This window comes from Meles meles, chromosome 8, assembly GCF_922984935.1.
Source record: "Meles meles chromosome 8, mMelMel3.1 paternal haplotype, whole genome shotgun sequence".
NCBI lineage: Eukaryota > Metazoa > Chordata > Mammalia > Carnivora > Mustelidae > Meles > Meles meles.
Window position 1 is genome coordinate 14,350,523 of NC_060073.1, and position 25,291 is coordinate 14,375,813.

A 25,291-nucleotide genomic window follows, 5' to 3' on the forward strand; every position below is an offset into this window, starting at 1 on the left:
AATGACCTGCTTTTCTGGACCCAAAGTTAAGTATGTCAAAACACCTATTATACACCAGCCTTTTAAAATTTTGAAGCAAAGAAAACAAATATCTATACCTAAACTATTAGCCTTTACCTTGGTGGCAATAATCGTATCTGCTTAAAGTAGCAAGACATAAAACAAACAAATAAAAACTTTTCTAAAAGGTTGGTGGACCAATGCATGAGGTGGTGTTCAGGAAACCTCTGACATTAATACATATTTCAATGTTCTCACTGCAATATGGCTCGGTTGATTTACCCAATGCAAAATATAGTGTAATATGTTAATTTTGGAATTTTGTTACTAATATCATGTCTACATTTGCCACATCTGTTGTTTCTGCCTATTGAATCACTTCTTCTAATGATCTTCCAATAATATATTCCTCTTGCACAAAAAGGGTTTGACCATTCTCATTATTTATCAATTCTTTATGGAGATTCATCTAGAGAGTTCCAGTGGGAAGAAGAATACAAATGGATATCAAGTACTGATAGAGAACTCATCATGTGCTGGACAGTTTTCTAAGCACTTTACATATATTAACTCATATAATGCACACAATACCCCTAGGAAGTAGAGAATATCACCATTTCCATTTGGAAGTCAAAAAAGACTTAACCAAGGTCACTCAGGTAAGTAGTGGAGTCAAAATTCAAAGAAGTTATTCTGTCTTCAGAATCTATTCTCATGAGCACAATAACAGTCTTTCTCTTAAGGTCACCTTGAGTCAGTTGATAGGAAATGAAAAATGGGACAGGAGGAATATCAGGTAAATAAATATACACAAAGACTGTTGTTAAAGTAGATGGCAGAAGCAATGAGTTGTATGAAAACAAGGGTGCTCTACAAAGCACAGTTCAGAGTACCAGAGAGTATAGAACAAGTGTCTTCAACCCATTAATCCTATTGATGATAGGAAAGTATAGTGCAAAGGAAGAAACCATTTTGTAGATTGAAATGCCCTTTAAGACTTTGATGATGATCCAGTTTAAGCTATATGTCCTGACATTTTCAAAGGCCAGTGTTCTCTACTCACCTTACCAGAGAATCTACTTTGAATTCTGTCTAATCCTCACTGGTTGTTGCTAAATGTATTTAAACATTTTCCTACTCCCTTGAGACTCATTTTGTTAAAATTTTAATCTAACTCTAGGATTTTAAAAAATTGCGTGTAATTACTTGAGGGAGAGTACTGTAGGTCTCTGTTTATTCTTGGAACGTCTCATTGAGAAAAGTCAAAGGTATTTTGTGCCTGTGTCTGACTGAATAAATAAATTATACAATATCACTAAATACTGGAAATCATAAATATGCTTTTGTCAACATCTCAGTTGTATATCATGCATGTATTAAGTATATTACTCCCCCCCATACACAATGCATGATCAAATGAAAGAATGACTTCCTAGAAAAATACTATGTAATGTTTGATAATACAGCATCTACTATCCAAAGATATTTTTACTGGATATATAATTATGGGTTGATATAAGACAATGTTTTATGACTTATATTGTTGCTGCCAGCATATCAGTGGTAAATATTTTCTTCATCTGTTCATAAAATATCTTTCATCTCTGTTTTTAAGGATTTCTCTTTATCATTGGTTTTTAGAAATTGGATTTTGATGTTGGTGTGATTTCCTTTCTCTTTACCCTGCTTAGAATAATTTCAGTTTCTTATATCATATATCTATATGTAACATGTAGCTATATGAAAATGTATCATATAGTTGTTTTTTAATAAATTTGGAAAAAAATTCTGAACATTTCTTCCAGTGACTTTTCTGCTCTACATACTCCTTTTTCCGCTTGTTTAGTGTGGAGCTTGTTATTCTTCCACAGATCACTTAGTGTTCTGGATATTGGATATCCAGAAAAATTGGATAATTTTTGTTTTCTTTCCGGCTTCATTGGGGTAGCCTCCATTGTGATATGTTTAAGTGTGGCTGTCATTTCTTTTTCAGCTGCTACTACTCTCATTCAACATATATTTGTTTGCGTCTAATATTGTCTTAATTAATAGAAATTCCATTTGGTCATTTTTAATTTTTATTTGTTTCCTCAAAATTTGAGTGTTTTTATTAAATCTTTCAGTATATTGGACATATTTGTAATATCTTTTAAAATTCCTGCTTGATAATACCATCATCACTATTTCTGGACCTATTTTAATCATCTTCCGGTGGGATCACATGTTTCTGCTTTCACATATGCATAGTATTTATGATTAGATGCTAAAAATTTTATATTGGGTACTATAATTTTTTGTCTTCCTCAGATAATATTAAGTCATAAGCCACGTTAAACAATGTTGATAATGTTATAAACAAGGATGACTTGGTTTTTGTTTTGTTTTGTTTTGTTTTGAGATTTGTTTCCAAACTATATGACCAGAAAAGAGTCTAAAGTAGCTTTTACCTCTGAGATCTCTTTGGATGCCTAGGTGTTGAACATGGACGCTACACTCCAGCTTTCTGAAATTCTCATGTCTTCCTGCTCTGTGTGATCTCTGGAATTGTTCAACTTACATTTCCAAGCTCATTCTTTTAACCACCTTCTGGACTTTCACTGTAGGCATGACCAGGTTGATGTTGGGCCATAAACTCAAGAAAACATTGTAATGTAATTATTTTAATGTAAATAAATTAAATTCTCTGAAGGTGGGGATTGATAGAATGGATTAAAAAAAAAATCCTGATCCAATTATACATTATCTGCAGGAGACTCACTTTGTTTACACTTTGTTGTGGGTTCAGAAAATACAGTGAAAACAAGATTGAGAAGATACTTACCACTTCCCACCAAAAAAAGCCCTGACAGAAACAAACACACACTTGGTTTACTGATGTAGCATTTAATAAGGGTTTTCAGTGGGACAAATATGAGGTTCACATTAAGAGAAACATTAAATCAAAAACAAGGAATATTTTGGGTGGGCGTATTTAATTAAGATCCAAAATATGAGCTAAATATATAAATATATTGGTTGAAAATAAGAAAGAATTTGCACATTATAATTAGTCTCTGTTCTGGAGCCAAAAAGAATGTAATTTCATCTATTAGACTTTTAAGTGGCATTTGCCTTTATCGTAGTTTATTAGAACAATATTCCTTATTGAATATTAGATACAAAGTTTGCATTGATTCTTAATGACCCTGTGGAAAGCATTCTTTATCTCTTTGTTCCTTAGGCTATAGATCAAGGGGTTAAGCATAGGGATCACTAATGTGTAGAACACAGAGGCCATTTTATCAGTATCAAAGGAATGGGCAGATTTGGGCTGCAAGTACATAAATAGGAGAGACCCATAGAACACAACCACCACTGTCAGATGAGAGCCACATGTGGAGAAAGCTTTTTTCCTGCCCTCTGAAGAATGCATTTGGAATATAGATATCAGAATTAGTATGTAGGACACTAGAACTGCCATCAAGGAAGAGATCAAATTAAATGCTGAAAATACTATAATCAACAATTCTATTTCTTGTGCATTTGAGCAGAGCATAACTAACAAGGGAACATCATCACAATAGAAATGACTGATAACATTAGAACCACAGAAGGTCAATGTAAAAATCTTAATAGTGAACATTAGAGCCTGAAAGGTACTGTAGAGGTATGGGATGCCCACCAGCACATGGCAAAGTCTCTGGGACATAATAACATTGTAGAGCAGAGGGTTACAGATGGCCAGATAGCGGTCATAGGCCATAGCTGACAAGATGAAAAACTCACTGATAATGAACATAAGGAAGAAAGCCAACTGTGTGGCACATGCACAATAAGAAATGTTATTTTGATCTACAACAAAATTTACCAGCATCTTGGGACAAATGACAGTAGAATTACCAAGGTCAATAAAAGCCAGGTGTTTGATAAAAAAATACATAGGTGTTTGGAGGCGGGAGTCCAGCTGGATCAAGGTGATCAGTCCCAGGTTGCTCACTACTGTGATTGTGTAGATGATGAGGAAGACCCCAAACAGGGGAACCTGAAGCTCAGGTAAACTTGTGACCCCCATCAGAATGAACCCAGTCAACGACGTTAGATTCTGTTGGTCCATTTAGTCCAGTTAGCTCTTCTAGGAAGAAACAGAGAGGTTGCCATCAACTTTCACGCAGTATCATTTAAACATATTATAATATTTGCAGACAGAATGTAGATTTTTTCTTTGTAATGGGTTAGAAAAACAATTCCCCCATCTGATTTTGAAAATAAAAGAATTGATAGACTCTTCTACTTCTCAACAGGAGGGATCCACATGAAACACATGCACTGATATGGCTGATTAAACTCAAAATAGATTCAACAAGATTTGGAACATATCCACTGATTTTTAAAAAGCCACATAAGTATTGATACAGATTTATTAGACTTTATTTCTTGTACACAATGATATCATAATTTTCCTTTGGTACACATCCAGTTTCAATTTTCCTTTAGTACACTTCCAATTCCAAATGAGAATTCCAGGGAAATTTTGATATTCTTAAAGAAAGAAGCAGAAGTAATATGGAGCTAATGAAGTTTGAGATTTAAGTTCCCACATGAGCATTTTCAAAGCCCTGGGTGAGGACTTTGCAATGAACTAACAAAGTGATATATCTTTTTAAAAGTTGAAAATGTAAAATATTTTAACTTTTTAGCTTTGATCAATTAAGTCTGCTTCCTCTCTCCATTCCAACTCCTGCTCCACCATTCTTCAGCTAATATCAAGATGCATTGGTATGTCTGCATGCATTTGTGGGGTCCAGTAAAGGGGAGGTTGAGTAAATAATACTTTATTTGATGGTTAGTGAGTATATCTATGCTTCAAAATCAATGATATTTATCACTGAATAGTGCTCTTTATTTTGGTGTAAGAACAGCTTCTAAGAACACTCATACCACCCAATAGCCTGAGACACATGTAAAATTTCATTAATAAAAACACGTTCATAGATTTTATGATGATTTTGACTATGAGTGAACTTTTAAGATTATTTTTCCACTCTAAATACTCACATTTACTCCTCAATTTACATGCATAATTTTTATTTCCTTTTTTTTTAAAGAAAATCTTAAGTCAAAATGCACAAGATTCGGGTCCATTCCTGAGGTGCCTGGTGGCAAAGTTGGCTAAGTGTCTGAATCTTGGCTTTGGTTCAGGTCAATATCTCAGGGTCCTGAGATCTAACTTTGTGTCAGGCTTCATGCTCAGCAGCGGTTTGCTTAAGACTCTCTCTCCCTCTTCCTCTGCCCATTCTCCACACCAAATAAATACATTAAAAAAAAAAAGATTTTATCTATTTATTTGAAAGAGATAAAGAAAGCATGAACAAGGGAGGGACTAAGGGAGACAGAGAAGAACACTCCCCACTGAGCTGGGAGAGCAACACAGGATTCGATTTCAGGACCCTGGGATCATGACCTGAGCTGAAGGCAGATGTTTAACTGACTGAGCTACTACCCAGGTGCCCCAATAATTGAATCTTTAAAAAAAAATGAAAAAAAGGGGCACCTGGGTGGCTCAGTGGGTTAAACCTCTGCCTTTGGCTCAGGTCATGATCCCAGGGTCCTGGGAACACCTCCCCACCTCGGGCTCTCTGCTCAGCAGGGAACCTGCTTCTGCCTCCCCCTCTGCCTGCCTCTCTGCCTACTTGTGAGCTTTGTCTGTCAAATAAATAAATAAAATCTTTAAAAAATGTGGATCCCTTTTTGTTAAAATATACAATTTATATCAATATTCAGGGATTTTCAATATTGAATTTTATATGCTATATTTCCTTTAATGTAGTCACTTATATTCATTAATTCTTCCACTGTGGATATGATAAGGTCTATAAAGCATTTAACATACTTATTTGAGCATTTATTACATCAACTTATTTCTTGAACTGTGGGTTGGGATATGTGTAGAATATAACACTGACTTGAAAATATTTCAGGGATAAGTCTTTCCTTTTTCATTTCATAAAATTTACATGGAAAGTCAGTGAAGCAGAGTGATTAAAAACAGTGAACCTGCTTTAGCTTAATCCACTTGGATTCCCTTCCTTTCACGTACAGAACGTGTGGAGTTCTGTAAGCATGATTTTCAACTAGAGGAGTAATTGGCATTGAACATATCTAGTCAGGTAAATGGAGATTAGAATTACTATAATGTAACTAGGTGTCTAGCATTATCCTGCATAAATATCAGTCTGAATGGGTCAAGGTAGACCCTTCTTTTTTTTTTTTTTTTTTTAGATTTTATTTATTTATTTGACAGAGAGAGATCACAAGTAGGCAGAGAGGCAGACAGAGAGAGAGAGAGAGGGAAGCAGGCTCCCTGCCGAGCAGAGAGCCCGATGCGGGACTCAATCCCAGCACCCTGGGATCATGACCTGAGCCGAAGGCAGCGGCTTAACCCACTGAGCCACCCAGGCGCCCCAAGGTAGACCCTCTACAGATCGGAGGGAACTCCTGGAACCCTACCACAAGGTCAGCTGGAGTCTGAAGCTATTTGATGGCAGTTGGCCAAGTTCTAAGAATTCAGTTGCTAATTTTTAGTGTTGATTTAGGCAGTTCAACCCCAGAAATGGGCATGGAGGAGCAAAGATATACGGGAGATTGTTGAACTATTTCTTTCCCATTTTGCTAGATGCTATTGTCTGGTGTTCTTCCGTTGAGTCCCACCCAACTTTCAGGGCCCTTCCTCTTTCACAGTAAATGACAAGTGCTGCAGAATCTGCTATCATGAGTTTTCCTGCAGAACAGAAAATGCACTGGGTTAACCAAGTAATTCAGAATTCCAGTACCAATCCTACCACTTTAAAATCTTTAATGTGTGGCTAGCAATTATTCTAGCGAGTTTATTGAATTTATTTCCTTTTTTAGTGTCAGTTATTATCTCCCTAGGAAGTTGGCTAGATTCTGTTACCTTGACCATTCTTTTTTTCATATTAATTTTTATTTTTTGTAGTAAGAATACTTAACATGAGATCTACCTTGATAAAAGATGTTTAAATGTATAATACAGTATTGTTAATCATATGCACATTGTTGTATAATACATATCTAGGTTTATTCATCTTGCATTAACTAAAACTTTATACCTGTCGGTTACCAATTCCCCATATGATCTAGTAACCCTACTTCTTATTTTTCCCCATTATATTTTATTTTATTTTATTTTCAGTGTTCCAAAATTCATTGTTTATGCACCACACCCAGTGCTCCATGCAATATGTGTCCTCCATAATACCCACCACCAGGCTCACCCAACCTCCCACTCCTTTCCCTTCCAAACCCTTAGTTTGTTTTTTAGAGTCCACAGTCTCTCATGGTTCGTCTCCTCCTCCAATTCCCCCCAACTCACTTCTCCTCTCCATCTCCCCATGTCCTCCGTGTTATTTCTTATGCTCCACAAGTAAGTGAAACCATTTGATAAATTGACTTTGTCTGCCTGACTTATTTCACTCAGCATAGTCTCCTCCAGTCCCGTCCATGTTGATACAAAAGTTGGGTATTCATCCTTTCTGATGGAGGCATAATACTCCATATACTCCATTGTATATATGGACCATATCTTCTTTATACATTCATCCACTGAAGGGCATCTTGGTTCTTCTCCACAGTTTGGCAACTGTGGCCATTGCTGTTATGACTATTGGGGTAGAGATGGCCCTTCTGTTCACTTCATCTGTATCTTTGGGGTAAATACCCAGCAGTGCAATTGCAGGGTCACGGGGTAGCTCTATTTTTAATTTTTTGAGGAATCTCCACACTGTTTTCCAAAGTGGCTGCAACAACTTGCATTCCCACCAACAGTGTAAGAGGATTAGGAACCCTACTTCTGAGTATTTATCAAAAAGAATTGTTATCAAGATCTTAAAGAAATAGTAATACCCTTGTCCATTCTTTTTTGAAAATCTGATCAATTTTGAATATCATCATGTAAACATTTTAAATACTTCTATTTAGGGCTAACAGAGTACACAGAATATAAAAAGTATGCAAAGGGATGCATTTTTAATCTTTAGACATGGTAATATTAGTAAGGAGTTATTTGAGGTTCAGGGCTTTGTTCATAACTCTTAAAAATTATCCTACTCAATCAGTTTGTAAAGCCCATTCTGCACAAATAAAACAAGTAGTAAGCAACCCAGTTGGGAATTACTAAAATGTCTACTCACTCATACCTGTGAGTCCTCACATTACAACTATTTGTAGTTTATAAAATACAGCATAGGAATATATATCTTAAAATATTCTTTTTCAAATATTTCACTGGATATATTTATATGAAAGAATATTATTAAACATCACATAAAACATGTACTGAAATTATTTATTATTTGAAATTCATATGTATGTTGGTATTTTATCTAGAAATCTTAACCTTAACATTTTCTAGTTGATGAGACCAGTGATGACTTTTTTCAGAGAGTTCTAACTTCCTCTTCACTTAAAATATCCAAAGTTTGCTATTGATACTCACAAATCAAGAAGATCTATGATGTCAGTCAATTCATGGGACTTAGTGTCCTAAAAAGACCATTCCTCTCCAGGAAACTACAGTTAACAAAAAATGTAATTAATTTTTGAGGTGTGTTAGAAAGAATGAGCTGTCAGTGACCATACGAGCGTCCATGGTCAGAAGTCAGGAGTCATGGGAATTTGCCAAGACCCAGATGATAATCAAAATTAACAAATCCTAACCACTCACCTTTAATGAACTGGATTTTCTTCTCTAAATTATTTTTACTTTTTCTTTGGGTAGGGACAATTTATGCTTTTCTTCTCCTTGTGATACTACCTGAGGAAATAGCATGTAATTCACCCAGATGATGATGCCCAAATCATCTGAGAGATTTTTAAAAATTGTTATGTGTTACCTACCAATTATCCAGGACACCCTACATATTCCCTAGTGAAAAATGTAAGAGACAACTCAAGGAAAGGAACAAACAAAATAAATGATCTGGATAGTTCCATGGAGACTTATGTGATATAAGTGCACTTATTCATACAGATCCAATGATTAAAGTAACAACGGAAAATACTTTGACATCAGCTTTAGCCCAGTAAAACTGGAACAGTTCCAAAAACCATGGATAAATTTGAAAATAACATCATAATCAGACAGGATTTTTTCTTTGAATTTATTATTCAAATACAAATGTATCAGTGACCACTGGGTTAAAATATGTCATTTAACCTCAGTAAAATGGATGCTACTATTCCCATATTCAGAGGACCCCACGCTCCTATAATTTGCCCAAAGTCACATGGTTGACAAGTAGAAGTTTTGAAACAAAGTCTCATCTTTAAATGACTGATACATATGCCTTGTTCTTTCATATGGCAAACTTGTAATATTACTGTAATGCAATGAGTTACTATAATGTTTACCTCAAGGGTGGTGTCTCCTGAGCTGAGATCCTACCAACCTTGGATGTTTATTTAGTGCAACCTGATTAAGAGTAAAATCTACTGCCTTGTTTTCAAATTCGCTAATTCTTTTTCTGCAAGGTCTAGTCTGCTGTTAAAAAGTGAACAATAAAATGTTCATGTCTGATATTACCACCTGCCCCTGGTAACACATTTAGATTCTCTATCATAATTTTTAATGTCTGTGTTTGCCTTTAAATTCTTGCAAATATTTGCAACTGTTCTAAAGCACTTGTCTGCTAGTTCTGCGCTTATCTGCTAATTCTATTATTTCTGTTACTTCTAGGTCTAGTACTGATGATTTGTTTTTCTTGGGGTTATGGACAACTTTTTCCTGCTTCCTCAACCTGCAGAGAAATAGAGCTTTGCATGCTAAACATTGCAAACATTCTGCAGTTGAGTAGGGATTTTTTTTTTTTAAGATTTTATTTATTTATTTGCCAAAAAAAAAAAAAAAAAGGCACAAGCAGAGGGAGCTGTGGAGGGACAAGCAGGCTCCTGCTGAGCTGCTGAGCAGGGAGTCCAATGTGGGGCTCCACCCCAGGACCCTGGGTTCATGACTTGAGCCAAAGGCAGACGCTTCACTGACTGAGCCACCCAGAGGTCCCTGAGTAGGAACTGTTCTTTAAGCAGTGTTGCATTTTATTTTAGCAAAGGGGTTGTTCACTTTTTCTACTTGCAAATCAACTTAATCCTTTTGAGAGTTCATGTTGAGCTCTGTTAGAATGCAGTATACTGAATCTTTTCCTCTGGGGCAAGTTCTCTGTTTTGCTGTCTCCACATAGAACCTTTGAAGTGAATTATAGCTGCGGCAATCTTTTAAATCCAGTTGAATAGAATAAACAATATCAATGACCTCCAACAGTTATGCTCTACAAAAGTATGACATTCAAGTCCAGGCCTAAAGGTAGTTGGATTTAAAGTCTGACAGGTTTTAGGTATTATTTCGGGCATATCTATCAGTATAGCCTGGTATTTATTAAGTTCTCCTCCATCATCCATCAGTGGCCTTTGGTTTCTAAGATACTCTGGACCTGATGTGATGTCATTACAGTCAGAGGCTGTCCCATAGCAAGCTTTGAGGCTCCTTTTACCAGGAGCACTGTTGTATGCTTAGCTAAAGCCTTTGTTTACAATTGTACCACAATAGAGGTGGCTTCTAGGATAAATATAACTGAAAAATACCTTTAAGCTCTTTATTTGAGGTATTAACATTGTAATTACAAAGGATCACTGGCAAGTGGGAGAAAACTTGTCTCAGGAGATAAGGCTATCCCCAAGTGCATTGCCCAACCATTCATAAAGAAAGTGGTATTACCCATTATCTCCACAAGTCCGTAGTTAACTCTACCCTAGAGTGGGGTATGCTCTGGTTTTTAGGGAATGATTTCATTATCCTAGTCACACAGAACTGGTCAAGGTGATAAGTTACACAATTGTTGGGGAATCAGTCCCATTTTCCAGTTGTTTAATATGTGCCATTGGGGCCTGTTATGTTTATCCCCACAGAATAATAAGCAGGAAGATTGTCTATGTATGAGTTACTGTGGTATTTTCTCTTAATTTTACCTCAAGTTGTCTAGCCTTAGGTAAACAACAAACTCTTAAAGACAATCAAATCCATAATTTAACATCCACAAAGGTGGGTATTATTTCTTTTTTTTTTTTAAATCTTTTTTTTTTAAGATTTTATTTATTTATTTGACAGGGAGAGATCACAAGTAGGCAGAGAGGCAAGCAGAGAGGAGGAAGCAGGCTCCCCGCCAAGCAGAGAGCCCGATGTGGGGCTCGATCCCAGGACCCTGGGATCATGACCTGAGCCGAAGGCAGAGGCCTTAAACCACTGAGCCACCCAGGCGCCCCTAGGTGGGTATTAGTTCAACAATTTTTTTCTCTCTAAAATAACCCTCATTTCCAGAGATACCCAACTCAAGACTAATTTACTCGAGAAACAAGTCCAGTTCTAACCAACCTGGCCTAATTATTTACATAAGCTAAGCAAGAACAGTGAGGGATCATACAGATCTTTTAGAATCTGCTTTGCTGGAACTTTATAAGGAATATCTAGGTTGAACTTTTAGTAGCCTTTCTAGGCCAGAAGCCAAGCCATGTCCTAAGCCATGTACTTGCCATCAGACATGCCTACAATACCTCTAAGTTTTGGGCAGATTCCTTTTCATGAGGTCCCCAAAATATCCTGAGGTTCCTGTACCTGCCAGGAAGTCACATCCTTAACTCACCTGGTGAGGTTCCTGGGACCTCTGTAACAAGGTATCAGGCTAACAGTTCCAAAGGGCTTTGTGGCTCCAGGTTTCATAAAATCAACCTTAGCTCCTTAAAGCTGTCTGGTCATATCTGAGTCTATGCATTTCTTTCTCAAATATGACTTTCCAGTAAAAGCCTTGGTAATATAACCAATGTTTCTAATGCTGTCCTGTTACAGGAGAACAGATTCTTATTTAACTTATGCAAATGACTAGGATTGCCATGGAAGAAGTTATACTTATGGAGACCTTTTTAGTTTATTTAGTTTAGTTTTTAATTTCAGAGGGTTCAGATACAGAGAAAAGTTGCATGTTTTAATTTGCTTACAAATGATTGTTTTATCATGTTTCTGTAGGTCATAGAAATCTTACATTTCCTTAATCAGGAAGAGTGAACATTGAGGAACCAGTGATGTTTTTCAAACAAGGATCACAAAACTATAATCATCTTTTTAATTCTTTTAGTCCCACGTTACTGATTCTTGTTCAGTCTGAATGCAACTTCTTAGTTCTGGAAGTTCTTACTCATTTCAGTTTTAGGATTTTTAATATACTGAGTATCTATATCTCTCCTAAAAGTCCTTTATGTGAATCTCTTTGAAGATATAAATCACTTTACAAGAGAATTAGAACAATTTTAAGTGACAGACTCAGAATAGACATGGTTAATGATCTGATAGGAGAGTTCACTATGATATTATTGTCAAGGAAACTCAGCTATTCTGTGATACATAACACTTCAACAGCCAGAAGCAGAATGTTACATACCAAACGACCAAATCTAATTAGTCAACAAGACTTTGTTCATGATTTAAATCTTGGGGAAGTTTGTTTAAACCTTAGAAAGTTTTACAGCTCATGCCTACATAGCATTAGGGATGTTAAAGTCCTGATAAACTCAAGACATAGAAACTGGTTTTTCTAAGCAGATGGAGGGAAAACAACTATTTGTGTTTTCTTTTCAAGAGGAGACCAACAATTGAGAATACTTTGTCTTTTTGAACAGAGAGAAAATCAACTTTCTACACCAGTGTCTTTTTAAAATTCATTTCAATCCGAGTCCATCCTGACCACACCTAAAATTCATTTCCAAAGATTTCCCATCACGAACCTTCTATAACTTTCTTTTGCATTCAGGTTTTGGTACTAAGCCATTTCTTTCCAAATAAACATTTTCATTTAGGACAAAATTACCTTCTCTTACCTTCACAAAATGTATTCGCATTCCTTATCTTTCTTACATATCTCCTACTTTCCCACATACAGAGTTGTTTCCCTTATTTCCATCAGTCTTAGTTATAGTTAGCAGAATTTTGTACTCTTTAGAAACCTTAATCTCCAGTGAGGACTGGAGTAACCAATTGTCAACTATGACACCAGAATTCTTAAACACCACATCTGTGAATCAGTTAAGCACAAAACATGTTTACCAACAGATTTGAATATCCTTAGTTCTTTGAGTAAGTCAAAAAGCACAAACCTATGTCCAGTAATCCATGCTTTAGCACTTTATCCCATTTGGAAAAGACCTAGATGTTAAAAGATGTTAGATGTACTGCATGGAGCACTGGGTGTGATGCCAAAACAATGAACACTGTTATGCTGTAAATAAGCAAATAAAAATAAATAAATTAATTAAAAAAAAAAGATGTTAGATGTCCAACAAATTTAATTCCATTTGTCATCCAACCAAAAGTTTAAGTTTCAGTGTCTGAACTAAACCAACAAACTTAGTTTAAAAGCTGAATTATGTTCCACCAGGATCTTCCCTATGGTCAATTTTCACCTGAGATATGTGGGGAAATCTGGAGTGGGTGGTATTAGGTCCTGGGGAGCTCTTCTTGTTCCTTGACAGTGAAGGGAGGAGCCATGGTGCCTGAGGCACTGAGGATGGTCTAAAAGCCAGTAATGCAGGCAGCAACCAAGGTGGTGCAGAAACAGGAAAAGGGGGATGGGGAGGCAAAAGAGACAAAGTGCTGCCAGAGGGCAGAGAAAGTTTCCCTGCTCCAGAGGAACAGCTGCCATGTTTTCCCACCAACAAGGGCAGGGGTGGGGATGGGGGATAGACAATCCATACTGGGCCAGAGAAGACAGGGAATTTCCCTGAAACAAAGGAGCTTGGGTAGCTGCTTGGGAATGTTCCTTAAAGCCCCCATTCCGAAGGACACCTGGGATCGTGACCTGTGTGGAAGGCAGACACTTAACTGACTGAGCCACCCTGGGACCTCCCCCACTTTCTCTTAAAGGTAAATATGAGGGCGCCTGTTCTTTTACAACCTGTTTCTGTCTGGATCAAGTTTCCTGTGGGCTGTCAGAGCTGCTAAATTGGGTATCTCCCCACACATGCCACTTACAAGAAGGAGGAGCATGGTCTTTCTGCAGCTCAGCTTTAGGCCCTGGGTCAGAGGACTGTGGTCCCCACACTTTCTGACGGGTTCATCCTTGTGCAGAGCTCATTTGTGTTGCTGTTCCTGATGCCCTGGGCAGGGCATCCCTGATAGGCTTTTCTTCCTTACAGACTTTGGGCTCTTTTACTTGGGTTACAAATGTCCTACTTTGGTCCTTCCTATTAGCACAGAATTGGACCCATGGGGGCAGACTTTGGGCTATCTGAAGTCAAGAATCAATATATGGGAATTGGTCAGGGTGTCTGGGAGTCCCGACCATAATTTTGTAAATGACCTGGACAGTGGATAGGTCTTAGAGCCCCTCGGCAGACCAGTTGACCCCAAAGGTGGCCCATTCCAATTCACATAATGTGTCTAATTTTCCAGATGTTTTGATCCCATAGTCTCCTGAGAATCCTTCTTAAAATTTTGAGCATATAGTCTAAGATGGTAGATTTTGAAGAGCTTCCACCCATGATGAACAGGGGGGCTCTCTTGGCCACCCTGTGTATTCCCTCCCTGTGTCATTGGCATAAGGACAAATGAAGTTTGGGTGACTCTCCAAAGGAGAGACCGGTCAGATGCCACCTATCTGCCATCCCAGAGGACACCTGTGTGTCTCTTAGCCATAGCAAGTCTATATAAACCCCAGATTGCCACCTCAAAGGGGTTTATACCCTATGCCTTAGACCCTATGAGGTAGCCATGGAAGCAGTTTAGGGCCATTTGGACTCCTTAGGCTTCTGGGGACCCTAAGGATGCCCACCCGTGGAGCCACAGAATCAGTCCGCCTGACAAATCAGATCAAACTGTGCATTCACACTAAAGTTATTACAGTTCATTCCCCCCAGGAGGCCCTGACATGTGGAATTCCTTTTGGAAATTCCTTCCTGTCTCCCCTTACCCTGGGGTTTCTGACCTGAAGGACCTCCCTGCCTGGGAGGCCCTACCTGTGAGACCTCTAAGAGGTCTCTGGGAGGTGATCAGTCTTCCCATCCACTCTCAGAGGTGGGCCTGACTGGGTCCTGGGGCCCCAGGCTTTACTGGAATCCAACATCAGGACCAGGTCCTGACCTACCAAGTCTCCTTTGAGTCCGGGTGGGAACAGCGGGGTGGCTAACCTGAGGAGACTGGGTGTGAGACTGCCACAAATTAGGCAGGGCACGCCTTCTCCCTTAGATCCCTCATTCCGTCACTGCCCCACCATTGCCCCAAACCGGTGGCAACAATGTGCCAGTGCGGTTGGGTTTCCCAGTAAAGGAACCAAATGTTACAGAACCTGGACTGGATCCTGGTGGAAGAACCAAGCAGCACTTGGAGACTTTGGAGGATCAGAGGTTTATTTAACACTGGTGGGCTCAGATGAGGTTGTTCTCCAAAGGTCTGAGCCCCAGCAGAAGCAGGCAAGGGAATTTATACCCTTCTACTTTTACATACTTGGTAATTTTGGTACATGGGAAATGGGGTAGGAAAGAAGAACCCAGAAGGGCTTTTAGACAGGGACTTAAATTCCCTTGCTGGTTTAGTCAACTATCTTAGAGTACGGTTTTCCCCCTATTTCAAGGACCTAATAATTTTTCTTCTGCCTTTGTTCTCCATATCACTTCTCATTATCCCTCATGATCATTATCCACTCTTTTTCAGATCAGATCAGATTTCTAAATATCCTGATGTAAGTGTCTTTGGGAAGATACTTACTCTTCAATCTTTCTAAAAGTGAATGTTCCATTATTTTTGATAACCTCTTATCTCTAGTGTGCAGCATAATGCCTAGAGTATATCATCCATCAGTAAATATTAGCTTGATGAGTGTAAGTGATTTGGGAAGCAAAGGCAAAAGAAAAAAAAATTTCCTTATTGCCTAAAGCTCATTGACAAGCGCTTGAAAGAAATACTGAGTCACCTTCCTCTAGGACCTCAGCTGCAACAATGTTAATACTTTGCTAAAGGCAAAAGGCATTCTTAGCTTAACATAACCTTCCTCTGGGAGCTCAGATGCCTCATTGTTAATACATTGCTAAGAGCAAAAGGCAATTTCAGCTTAACATTATCCCAACACCCCAGGGTCCTCTAAATCTACTTTAACATATAAAAATTCCTTTTGAAACTTCCTTTATCTCTATCCCTCAAGTTGCATGTTCACAATCATACTCCAAACATATGACTCACTGATCTCCATCTGAAAGGTCTCATGACTGAGTTTTTTTTTTTCTTTTCAGCCTAACAGTGTTCATTGTTTTTGCACCACACCCAATGCTCTATGCAATAGTGCCCTCCTTAATACCCACCACCTGGCTCCCCCAACCTCCCCCGCCCCTGCCCCTTCAAAACCCTCAGGTTGTTTTTCAGAGTCCATAGTTTCTCATGATTCACCTCCCCTTCCAATTTCCCTCAACTCCCTTCTCCTCTCCATCTTCCCATGTTCTCCATGTTATTTGTTATGCTTCACAAATAAGTGAAACCATATGATACTTGATTCTCTCTGCTTGACTTATTTCACTCAGCATAATCTCTTCCACTCCCGTCCATGTTGATACAAAAGTTGGGTATTCATCCTTTCTGATGGAGGCATAGTACTCCATACTGTATATGTTCCACATCTTCCTTATCCATTCTTCTGTTGAAGGGCATCTCGATTCTTTCCACAGCTTGGTGACCATGGTCATTGCTGCTATAAACACTGGGGTACAGATGGCTCCTCTTTTCACCACATCTGTATCTTTGGGGTAAATACCCAGTAGTGCAATTGCAGGGTCATAGGGATGCTCTATTTTTAATTTCTTGAGGAATCTCCACACTGTTCTCCAAAGTGGCTGCACCAACTTGCTTTCCCACCAACAGTGTAAGAGGGTTCCCCTTTATCCACATCCTCTCCAACACACGCTGTTTCCTGTCTTGCTAATTTTGGCCATTCTAACTGGTGTAAGGTGGTATCTCAATGTGGTTTTAATTTGAATCTCCCTGATGGCTAGTGATGATGAGCATTTTTTCATGTGTCTGATAGTCATTTATATGTCTTCATTGAAGAAGTGTCTGTTCATATCTTCTGTCCATTTTCTGATATGATTATCTGTTTTGTGTGTGTATTTGTGTGTATTGAGTTTGAGGAGTTCTTTATAGATCCTGGATATCAACCTTTTGTCTGTACTGTCATTTGAAAATATCTTCTCCCATTCTGTGAGTTGCCTTTTTGTTTTGTTGACTGTTTCCTTTGCTGTGCAGAAGCTTTGAAGTCCCAAAAGTTCATTTTCACTTTTGTTTCCTTTGCCTTTGGAGACATGTCTTGAAAGAAGTTGCTGTGGCTGAAAATCAGTGTAAATAACCCAGAAAATGATCCAAAGACTGCCAGAATAGACTCTCCACAGCTAAATGTGGAGAAGAGGCCACACTGGAGAGGGTAGGAGGGGTGGAAAATGCAGTCCAGAGCCAAATAGACCTGTTGGACTGGACACAGGATAGAGGGACATGACAGATGTGGGTAGGGGAGAGGAGCAGATCCCCACACCAGGCACCTCAGATATGGAGGTTCCACATGGGGAAGACAAGTCCCTGTAACATTTGGCTTTGAAAATCTAAGGGGCCTCTCTTCACAAGTTCTTACAGTCCATGGTACTTAACATCTAGAACTTTAAAACAGTGGGCTCAACTCTGGAAGAGTTAAGGGCAAGAGGAAAATGACTCCCCACCTTTAAAAAGACAGCAAAACAAACAGCCCTACTGAGATATAGCATAGAAGCAACAATCTGAAATATACCTGGGGTCTAAGGTAATATTTATTTATTAATCTCAGAGCATGTACTGGAGGAACAGGGATATTTGGGAGATGTCTCCAAAAACCAAAGAGTTGGTAAGTGCCATTTCCCAATCCCCTCAACACATCCAACCTATACATGGACACCTGTAGGAAGCAGTGCAGCAGGATCACTCTCCATCTCACTTGCTAACAGCACTCCCACCCCCCTCCTCAGCAGTGAGCAAGCAGCCTGATGAGCTGGCACCACACCACAGTGACTCCTGCCCCTAAGAGAGGGCAAGACAACCATACACACCAGTCTGACTGCAGCCCCAGCAGTGGTCTGGGAACAGACACTGGGTCTAACCACAGGCCCTACTCACCAATGAAGGTCTCTCAGGGGACAACATGGAAAGTGCTCCACAGTTTGGTGCTACTCAAGCACATAAAGCAACTAGTAACAAACGTAAAGGAAGGAATCAATAGTAATACAATAATAGTAGAACACTTTACAACCCATTTACATCAATGGGTAGATCTCCAAACAGAAAATCAATAAGGACACAGTGGCATTGAACGACACACTGGAACAGATGAGTTTAACAGCTATATTCAGAGGATTCCACCCAAAAATAACAGAATACATATTCTTTTCAAGGGCACATGGAACATTCTCCAGAATCAATCCTATGTCATGCCACAGAAGAGGCTTCAACAGGTTCAAAAAGATTGAAGTCCTATCATGTGTCTTTTCTGACCACAACTTTATGAAACTAGGAATCAACCACAAGAAAAAAATCTGGTAAGAACATGATGAAACTAGCCAACATGTTACTAAATGGTGAACGGGTCAACCAAGAAATCAGAGGGAAATCAAAAAATACATGGAGAAAAATGAAAATGAAAACACAACAGTCCAAAATCGCTGAGATGCAGCAAACGCTGTCCTGAAGGAAATTTACAGCAATACAGGCCTATCTCAAGAAGCAAGAAAAATCTCAAATAAATGACTTAATCTTGTATCTAAAGGAACTAGAAAAAGAACAAACAAAACCCAAAGCCAGTAGTAGAAAGGAAATAGTAAAGATCAAAGCAGAAATAAATTATATAGAAACTCAAAAAAAAAAAAAAAAGAATAGAACAATGAAACCACAAGAGGGTTCTTTGAATCAACAGAATGGACAAAACTTTAGCCAGACTCATCCAAAGAGAGAGAGAGAGGGAGAACTCAAATAAAATCAGAAATGAAAGAGGAGAAATAACGACACCATAGAAATACAAAGGATATTCATCCTTTCTGATGGAGGCCTAATACTCCATCGTTTATATGGACTACATCTTCCTTATCCATTCATCCATTGAAGGGCATCTTGGTTCTTTCCAGTTTGGCGACCGTGGCCATTGCTGCTATAAACATTGGGGTACAGATGGCTCTTCTTTTCACCACATCTGTATCTTTGGGGTAAATACCCAGTAGTGCAATTGCAGGGTCATAGGGACACTCTATTTTTAATTTCTTGAGGAATCTCCACACTGTTCTCCAAAGTGGCTGCACCAACTTGCATTCCCACCAACAGTGTAAGAGGGTTCCCCTTTTTCCACATCCTCTCCAACACACGTTGTTTCCTGTCTTGTTCATGACTGAGTTTTAACTAAACAGTAATAAATGACCTTTTCCTAACAATAGCTAGTCCCCTCAAGGTCCTAAAAACCTTGTTTCCAAAATACCTGGGATGCTTATGCTATCCTTAACCCACTCATCTTGAAAGTAAATAATGAGCAGCTCCTCATGACCTCAGTGCAGCTCTTTCTGCCTGTGGATCCTGTCCCCATGCTTTAATAAAACCACTTTTTGCACCAAAGATGTCTCAAGAATTCTATCTTGGCTGTTGGCTTTAAGCCCCAACATCTTCCCTACATCATAAACACTGACTCTGAACAGGATTTCTAGCAAAATTTCTGCCAACTAATTCTGCATGTTTAACTGAGAATAGCGACAGGTGTTCTAACCATCAGCATTTGCTTGTTTACTGTGGATGTATGTATTGCTTTAAAGTAGTAACATTTGTCAGTTTCCTTATCTTGAACATCTGTTGTAAAGACAAAATTTGTAACAAACCTAGAAACATCTATTTATCATTCCAGTAATTTACTTTTCTATTGAAGAGATTATCTTCATTATTGTTCCTATTATATTTTGCTGAATTTCAGACATCTCCCCAAAAGATTAAAAAAAATTTTTGCTAGATATTTTCTTAAGTCCTTTGTAGCATGTGAGTTAATTATGCCCATTAGGGCAATATACGAATCATGGGAATATGTAAAGTCCTTTGAGAAATAGTGTTTCCTAAGCTTTCATTAGTTACCTTATAATGTGGGAGTGGTGCTTGAGTTCCCCAGAGGCCTTCTACAGGGTATACCTATAAATATATAGCTGTCCCCTCTATCCAAATTTGTCCTCTTAGAGGAAAAAATTGAATATGCTAAAACTGTTTTCATTACTTTGTTATTCTGCTGTTTGTGTATTATTAGATAAGATTTGCCTTCAATTATTTTACCTGGGGTTATCTTCAGATATATACTATTAATATAATCACTCTGTATATTATATTTTCATTAACTTACATTGTTTTTGACTAAAGAGTGAAAAGTCAGAGAAAAAGATATGAAGTTTCTAAAGCTGAAAGTTTAAAGTAGTTTTGGGTAAGTTCAACTTCTTTCATAATTTTTTAATTTGGAATTTCCTTATAGGCAGTAGATCAGTTAGAAAATTTGTTTTAAATCTGACAGAATCATATGGGAGTTAAAATGTTAGAGGTCGGGGCACCTGGGTGGTTCAGTCAGTTAAGCAACTGCCTTCAGCTCCAGTCATGATCCTGGAGTGCCAGGATCGAGTTCCACATTGGGCTCTGCTCAGTGTGGACTCTGCTTCTCCCTCTGACCCTCTCCCCTCTCATACTCTCTCTCTCTCATTCTCACTCTCAAATAAATAAAATCTTTAAAAAAAATGTTAAAAGTCATTTCATCTAACTCCTCATCCTATCATCCAATTCTATTTCAACATCACCTTAAATTTTGCAGAGGATGGGTATCCCCGAAAAAATGATAGAGTTGAATTTCTAAATTCCTTTCAGAAATGCCATAAAACTGTCTACAATAGATAATCTTACCTTCAGAAATGTTTTTCAATTGGTGTTCTGAAAAGGTGAGTCAGATAGTTATATGTGAAGTCTAACCAATACGACTTTCTGCAGTGATGGAAATGTCTATGATTTGTGCTGTTCAGGATAATGGTTACTAGTCATATATGGGTATTGATCACTTGAATGGGGACTAGTTCACAGAAGTGAAATTTGATTCAGTTTCTATTTAAATATTTACATGACTGGCTACTGTACTGGATAGTTCAGATGTGATGGACAAATATTATATTTAGTTTTGAAAAGTCTGGAATTAACATTATTTGTTGAAAGTACTTATCCACTTTGGTGAATGTTTTGGAATTTTCTAAGCTGCATATGAGAAATTGTAAAAATTTATGGGTTAGTAATTTATCAAAAAATGTTAAACCACCCATATGCATTTACATTTAATAACCATTTTAAGTAAAATGAACCAGAGATTTAAAATGAAGAAAGGTAAATTGGCTGATTAAAGTAATTTTTTTCATGATTTATATTCATCCATATCTTCCCCTAGAAAAATCTCACAAAGCAATTACCTATCAGTATATTGCTTATCTACCTACTTATATATATTCTATTACCTATCTATCTTCTACCGATCCATTGTCTATCTCTCTCTCTCTCATCTATCTTTCTATTATTTATCTATCTTACTATCTGATAGCTATAATTTGAGTTCTTACACACTCAAAGCTACGTTTAGAATTTTGCTTGCAATATCTCCTATTTTTTTTCCAATAATCGTGTGATGTAGGTGTAATTATATGCAGTCTTGAGAGAAAATAAATGAATTTGCCAAAGTCAGTAATTGATAGCAACATATTTGAATCATTGAGTTAATGTTAATCATTTCTCATTTGTGACAACTAGAATATATTCCTTAAAATAAGTCAATAGAATATAAATAAGTCAATTTAAAAAAATTCTTTAAATTAACATATAATGTATGATTTGTTTCAGGGGTACAGTTATGTGAATCATCAGTCTTATGCAATTCATAGCACTCACCATAGCACACACCCTCTTCAAGGTCCCCAATGTCCATCATCCTGCCACCCTATCCCTTCCACCCCTCTCCCTTCCAGCAACCTTCCGTTTGTTTCATGAGATTAAGAACCTCTTGAGTTTGTCTCCCTCCCCTGTCTCCTCTTGTTTCATTTTTCCCTCCTTCTCCCCACAACCCCCCACCTGCCTCTCAAGTTCCTCATTTCAGAGAGATAGATCATATGATAATTGTCTTTTTCTGACTGACTTATTTCACTTAGCATAATACCCTCTAGTTTCATCCAACAACATCCATTTGTTGCAAATGGCAAGATTCCATTTCTTTTGATGGCTGCATAGTAACCCATTGTATATATATACTAAAACTACTTTATCCATTCATCTTTTGATGGACATCTAGGTTCTTTCCATAGTTTGGATATTGTGGACATTTAAATAAGCCAAACTTTGTCATTATTTTTATTTCATTTCTAAAAATACACCCTTAAATGTAAAATATGGGAGAGAGAGTTCTATATATCAGTTCTTACAGAAATAGAATACACGTTGAATAAAAAGTATAAGAAACCAAACTAATGAAAATTGGATTTAGAAAACCAAAAGAGCCATATATACTTATCATTATATAAAGGATATGAGAAAAGTGTTCTGGCACAATAGATGATTGTGCTACGAACATTTTAAATTTTATCCTTTCTATATATATTGTGTGTGAGAGCTTTTATATGCATAGACCAATATTTATATATACATGTATAGAGCAAATAATTAATTACATTAAATAGCATATACATTACCTGTATAAGCATTTATATAATGACAAGCTAATAGCAAACACAAATATAAAATTTATTTATTCAGGGGCTCGGGTAACTTCTGGAATCTTCTAACTATTCCATTTAGGCAAGATATAGTTTTCAGTGCTCTGGGTCTCAGAGAAGGTGATTCCACTGAGAGTGTCTTTCCATGCTGCTCATCTGGGGCATCAGAAGAGGCCAGAGATCCATGTACTTAAAGAAGTATCATGGCATCATCTTGAAGGACAAACCCTGCTGTAAAATCTTTGCCAATTCTCTGGTTACATCATAGTGCTTTTGTGGATTAACTACACAGTTGACAGTACAGCTGATTTTAGATCTACTTATAATTTACTTCTCTTATATTTAAAAACAAAAAGTTGAAAATAAGGCTTGAATTTAAATTTTCAATTTCCTTTCACTTGCTATTAGTGTCCCTCATGCTGGTATCACCTTCCCATAGAAGCAGGAACTTTAGAGACAGACTGAAAATTCTTAAAGCATAAATGCTTTTGTATGTATTTCCTTGTGGGATAGAATCATAAGTAACACTGAAAAAAAATTAAGAATCTAATCAAGGTCCTACTTTTATAAATGAGGAGACCTTTGGGTCCTGGGTGGCTCATTGGTGAAGCATCTGCCTTGAGCTCAGGTCATGATCTCAGGGTCCTGGGATCTCCCGGATTGGATTCCCTGCTCAGTGGAGGTCTGCTTCTTCCTCTCTCACCCACTGCCCTTCACCCCATTCATGCTCTCTCTCTCACACAAATAAATAAATAAAATCTTTAACAATAAATAAACAAATGAAGAGACAGATTCTGCAAAATAATAATTTCTTCAAGGACATAACTCTATACATTTCTATTTGTCTTTAAGAAATTCTGGATTGTCCTGTCCCTTCTAATCTCCTTATTTTTTTCATCCCAGAGTTCAAGATAAGGAATTACCAAATGGCAGAAGAGAATTTCACAGCTGTTACTGAATTCATTCTTTTGGGACTGACAGACCGTGCTGACCTGAAAATTATATTTTTTGTGGTGTTCTTGGTGATTTATGCCGTTACCTTGGTGGGGAATCTGGGTATGATCTTCATAATCCAAATCACTCCCAAGCTCCACACACCCATGTACTTTTTCCTTAGCTGCCTTTCATTTGTAGATGCCTGCTATTCCTCTGTTATCGCACCAAAAATGCTGATCAGCTTCTGGGTTGTGAGGGAAACCATCTCATTCTCTGCCTGCATAGTGCAGCATTTGTGTTTTGGGGTGTTTATCACCACAGAAGGCTTCTTGTTGTCAGTGATGGCCTATGACCGTTATGTGGCCATTGTCAACCCTTTGCTTTACAGAGTAGCCATGTCTAAGAGGAAGTGTGTAGGGTTGGTCATTGGGTCATTCATAGGTGGAATGATTAACTCATTGACACACACAATAAGCTTGGGCAGACTGTCCTTTTGTGGGTCCAATGTTGTCAGCCACTTCTTCTGTGATGTTCCCCCACTTCTAAAGCTGTCATGTTCTGATACTTCCATGAATGAATTGTTGCTCTTAACCTTCTCTGGAGTCATTGCCATGGCCACCTTCTTGATTGTGATCATTTCCTACATGTTCATTGTTTTCACTATCCTGAAGATCCGGTCAGCTGCAGGCAGACAGAAAGCCTTCTCCACCTGTGCCTCCCACCTGACTGCTGTGACCATATTCTATGGTACCTTAAGCTTTAGTTACATCCAGCCAAGTTCCCAGTATTCCGTAGAACAGGAGAAGGTGGTTTCTGTGTTCTATACACTAGTGATTCCCATGTTAAACCCACTTATTTACAGTCTGAGAAACAAAGAGGTAAAGGGTGCCGTGGGAAGGGCCATAGAAATGAAACATTTCCCCTGTTAATTTCAAGTCTCTGCTAATCCTACAATAGTCCTTTTTCTGTTCTTTACTAACATTCCCATGAATTTAATTAACTGGAAAGTTTCTTAGTACAAATTATTTTATTCTGCATGCTCATTTTCACATGAGGAAACAAAACTACAAAGTAGATGTGATTTACTGTATTTGGGAACAGATAACTTAAACTTCAGCTTATGTGAGAGACTTGATTATTGATATCTGCATTGATTTAAATAAATTTTTTTTAATCTATAGAATTGTAAATTTTCTAATATCTGGAAAACAAAAAGAACAGCTATGCATATACTTTTGGGAATATAAGGATTTAAGGATATTTCTAAGATACTTAAAATTACTTGCTCAGAAAATTAAGATAATTGTGTATATTTTTTCCTTTATTTTTAAAACTTGCTTTCAATTTTAAATATTGGCAAATCTCCATGTTAACTAAAAAAAAGGGTGTCCTACCAAATGATATTTTCCAACTAGTAGCTACCTGTTTACTCTCATACTTCTTCTTAGATATCAGTGACCTCAGCAACAAAGATGGATTATGAGACAATGATATTGTTAACAATCCTCAGCTTGCC

General features: G+C 37.7%; 2 protein-coding genes across 2 annotated transcripts; one reads left to right on the forward strand and one right to left on the reverse strand.

Annotated features, from left to right (window-relative positions):
* Positions 1 to 3,151: 3,151 nt before the first annotated feature.
* On the reverse strand, positions 3,152 to 4,096 carry LOC123949083 (olfactory receptor 8K5). The gene has a single exon (XM_046016395.1). The coding sequence runs from the start codon at positions 4,091 to 4,093 to the stop codon at positions 3,152 to 3,154; it is 942 nt and encodes a 313-aa protein (XP_045872351.1). The 5' UTR covers positions 4,094 to 4,096.
* A 19,663-nt stretch (positions 4,097 to 23,759) lies between these two features.
* On the forward strand, positions 23,760 to 24,704 carry LOC123949825 (olfactory receptor 1052-like). Its single transcript, XM_046017475.1, has one exon. The coding sequence runs from the start codon at positions 23,766 to 23,768 to the stop codon at positions 24,702 to 24,704; it is 939 nt and encodes a 312-aa protein (XP_045873431.1). The 5' UTR covers positions 23,760 to 23,765.
* Positions 24,705 to 25,291: the final 587 nt, after the last annotated feature.

Excerpts from the sequence above, each read along its gene's own strand:
- LOC123949825 (XM_046017475.1), top strand. The coding sequence starts at position 23,766 with ATGGCAGAAGAGAATTTCACAGCTGTTACTGAATTCATTCTTTTGGGA.
- LOC123949083 (XM_046016395.1), bottom strand. The coding sequence starts at position 4,093 with ATGGACCAACAGAATCTAACGTCGTTGACTGGGTTCATTCTGATGGGG.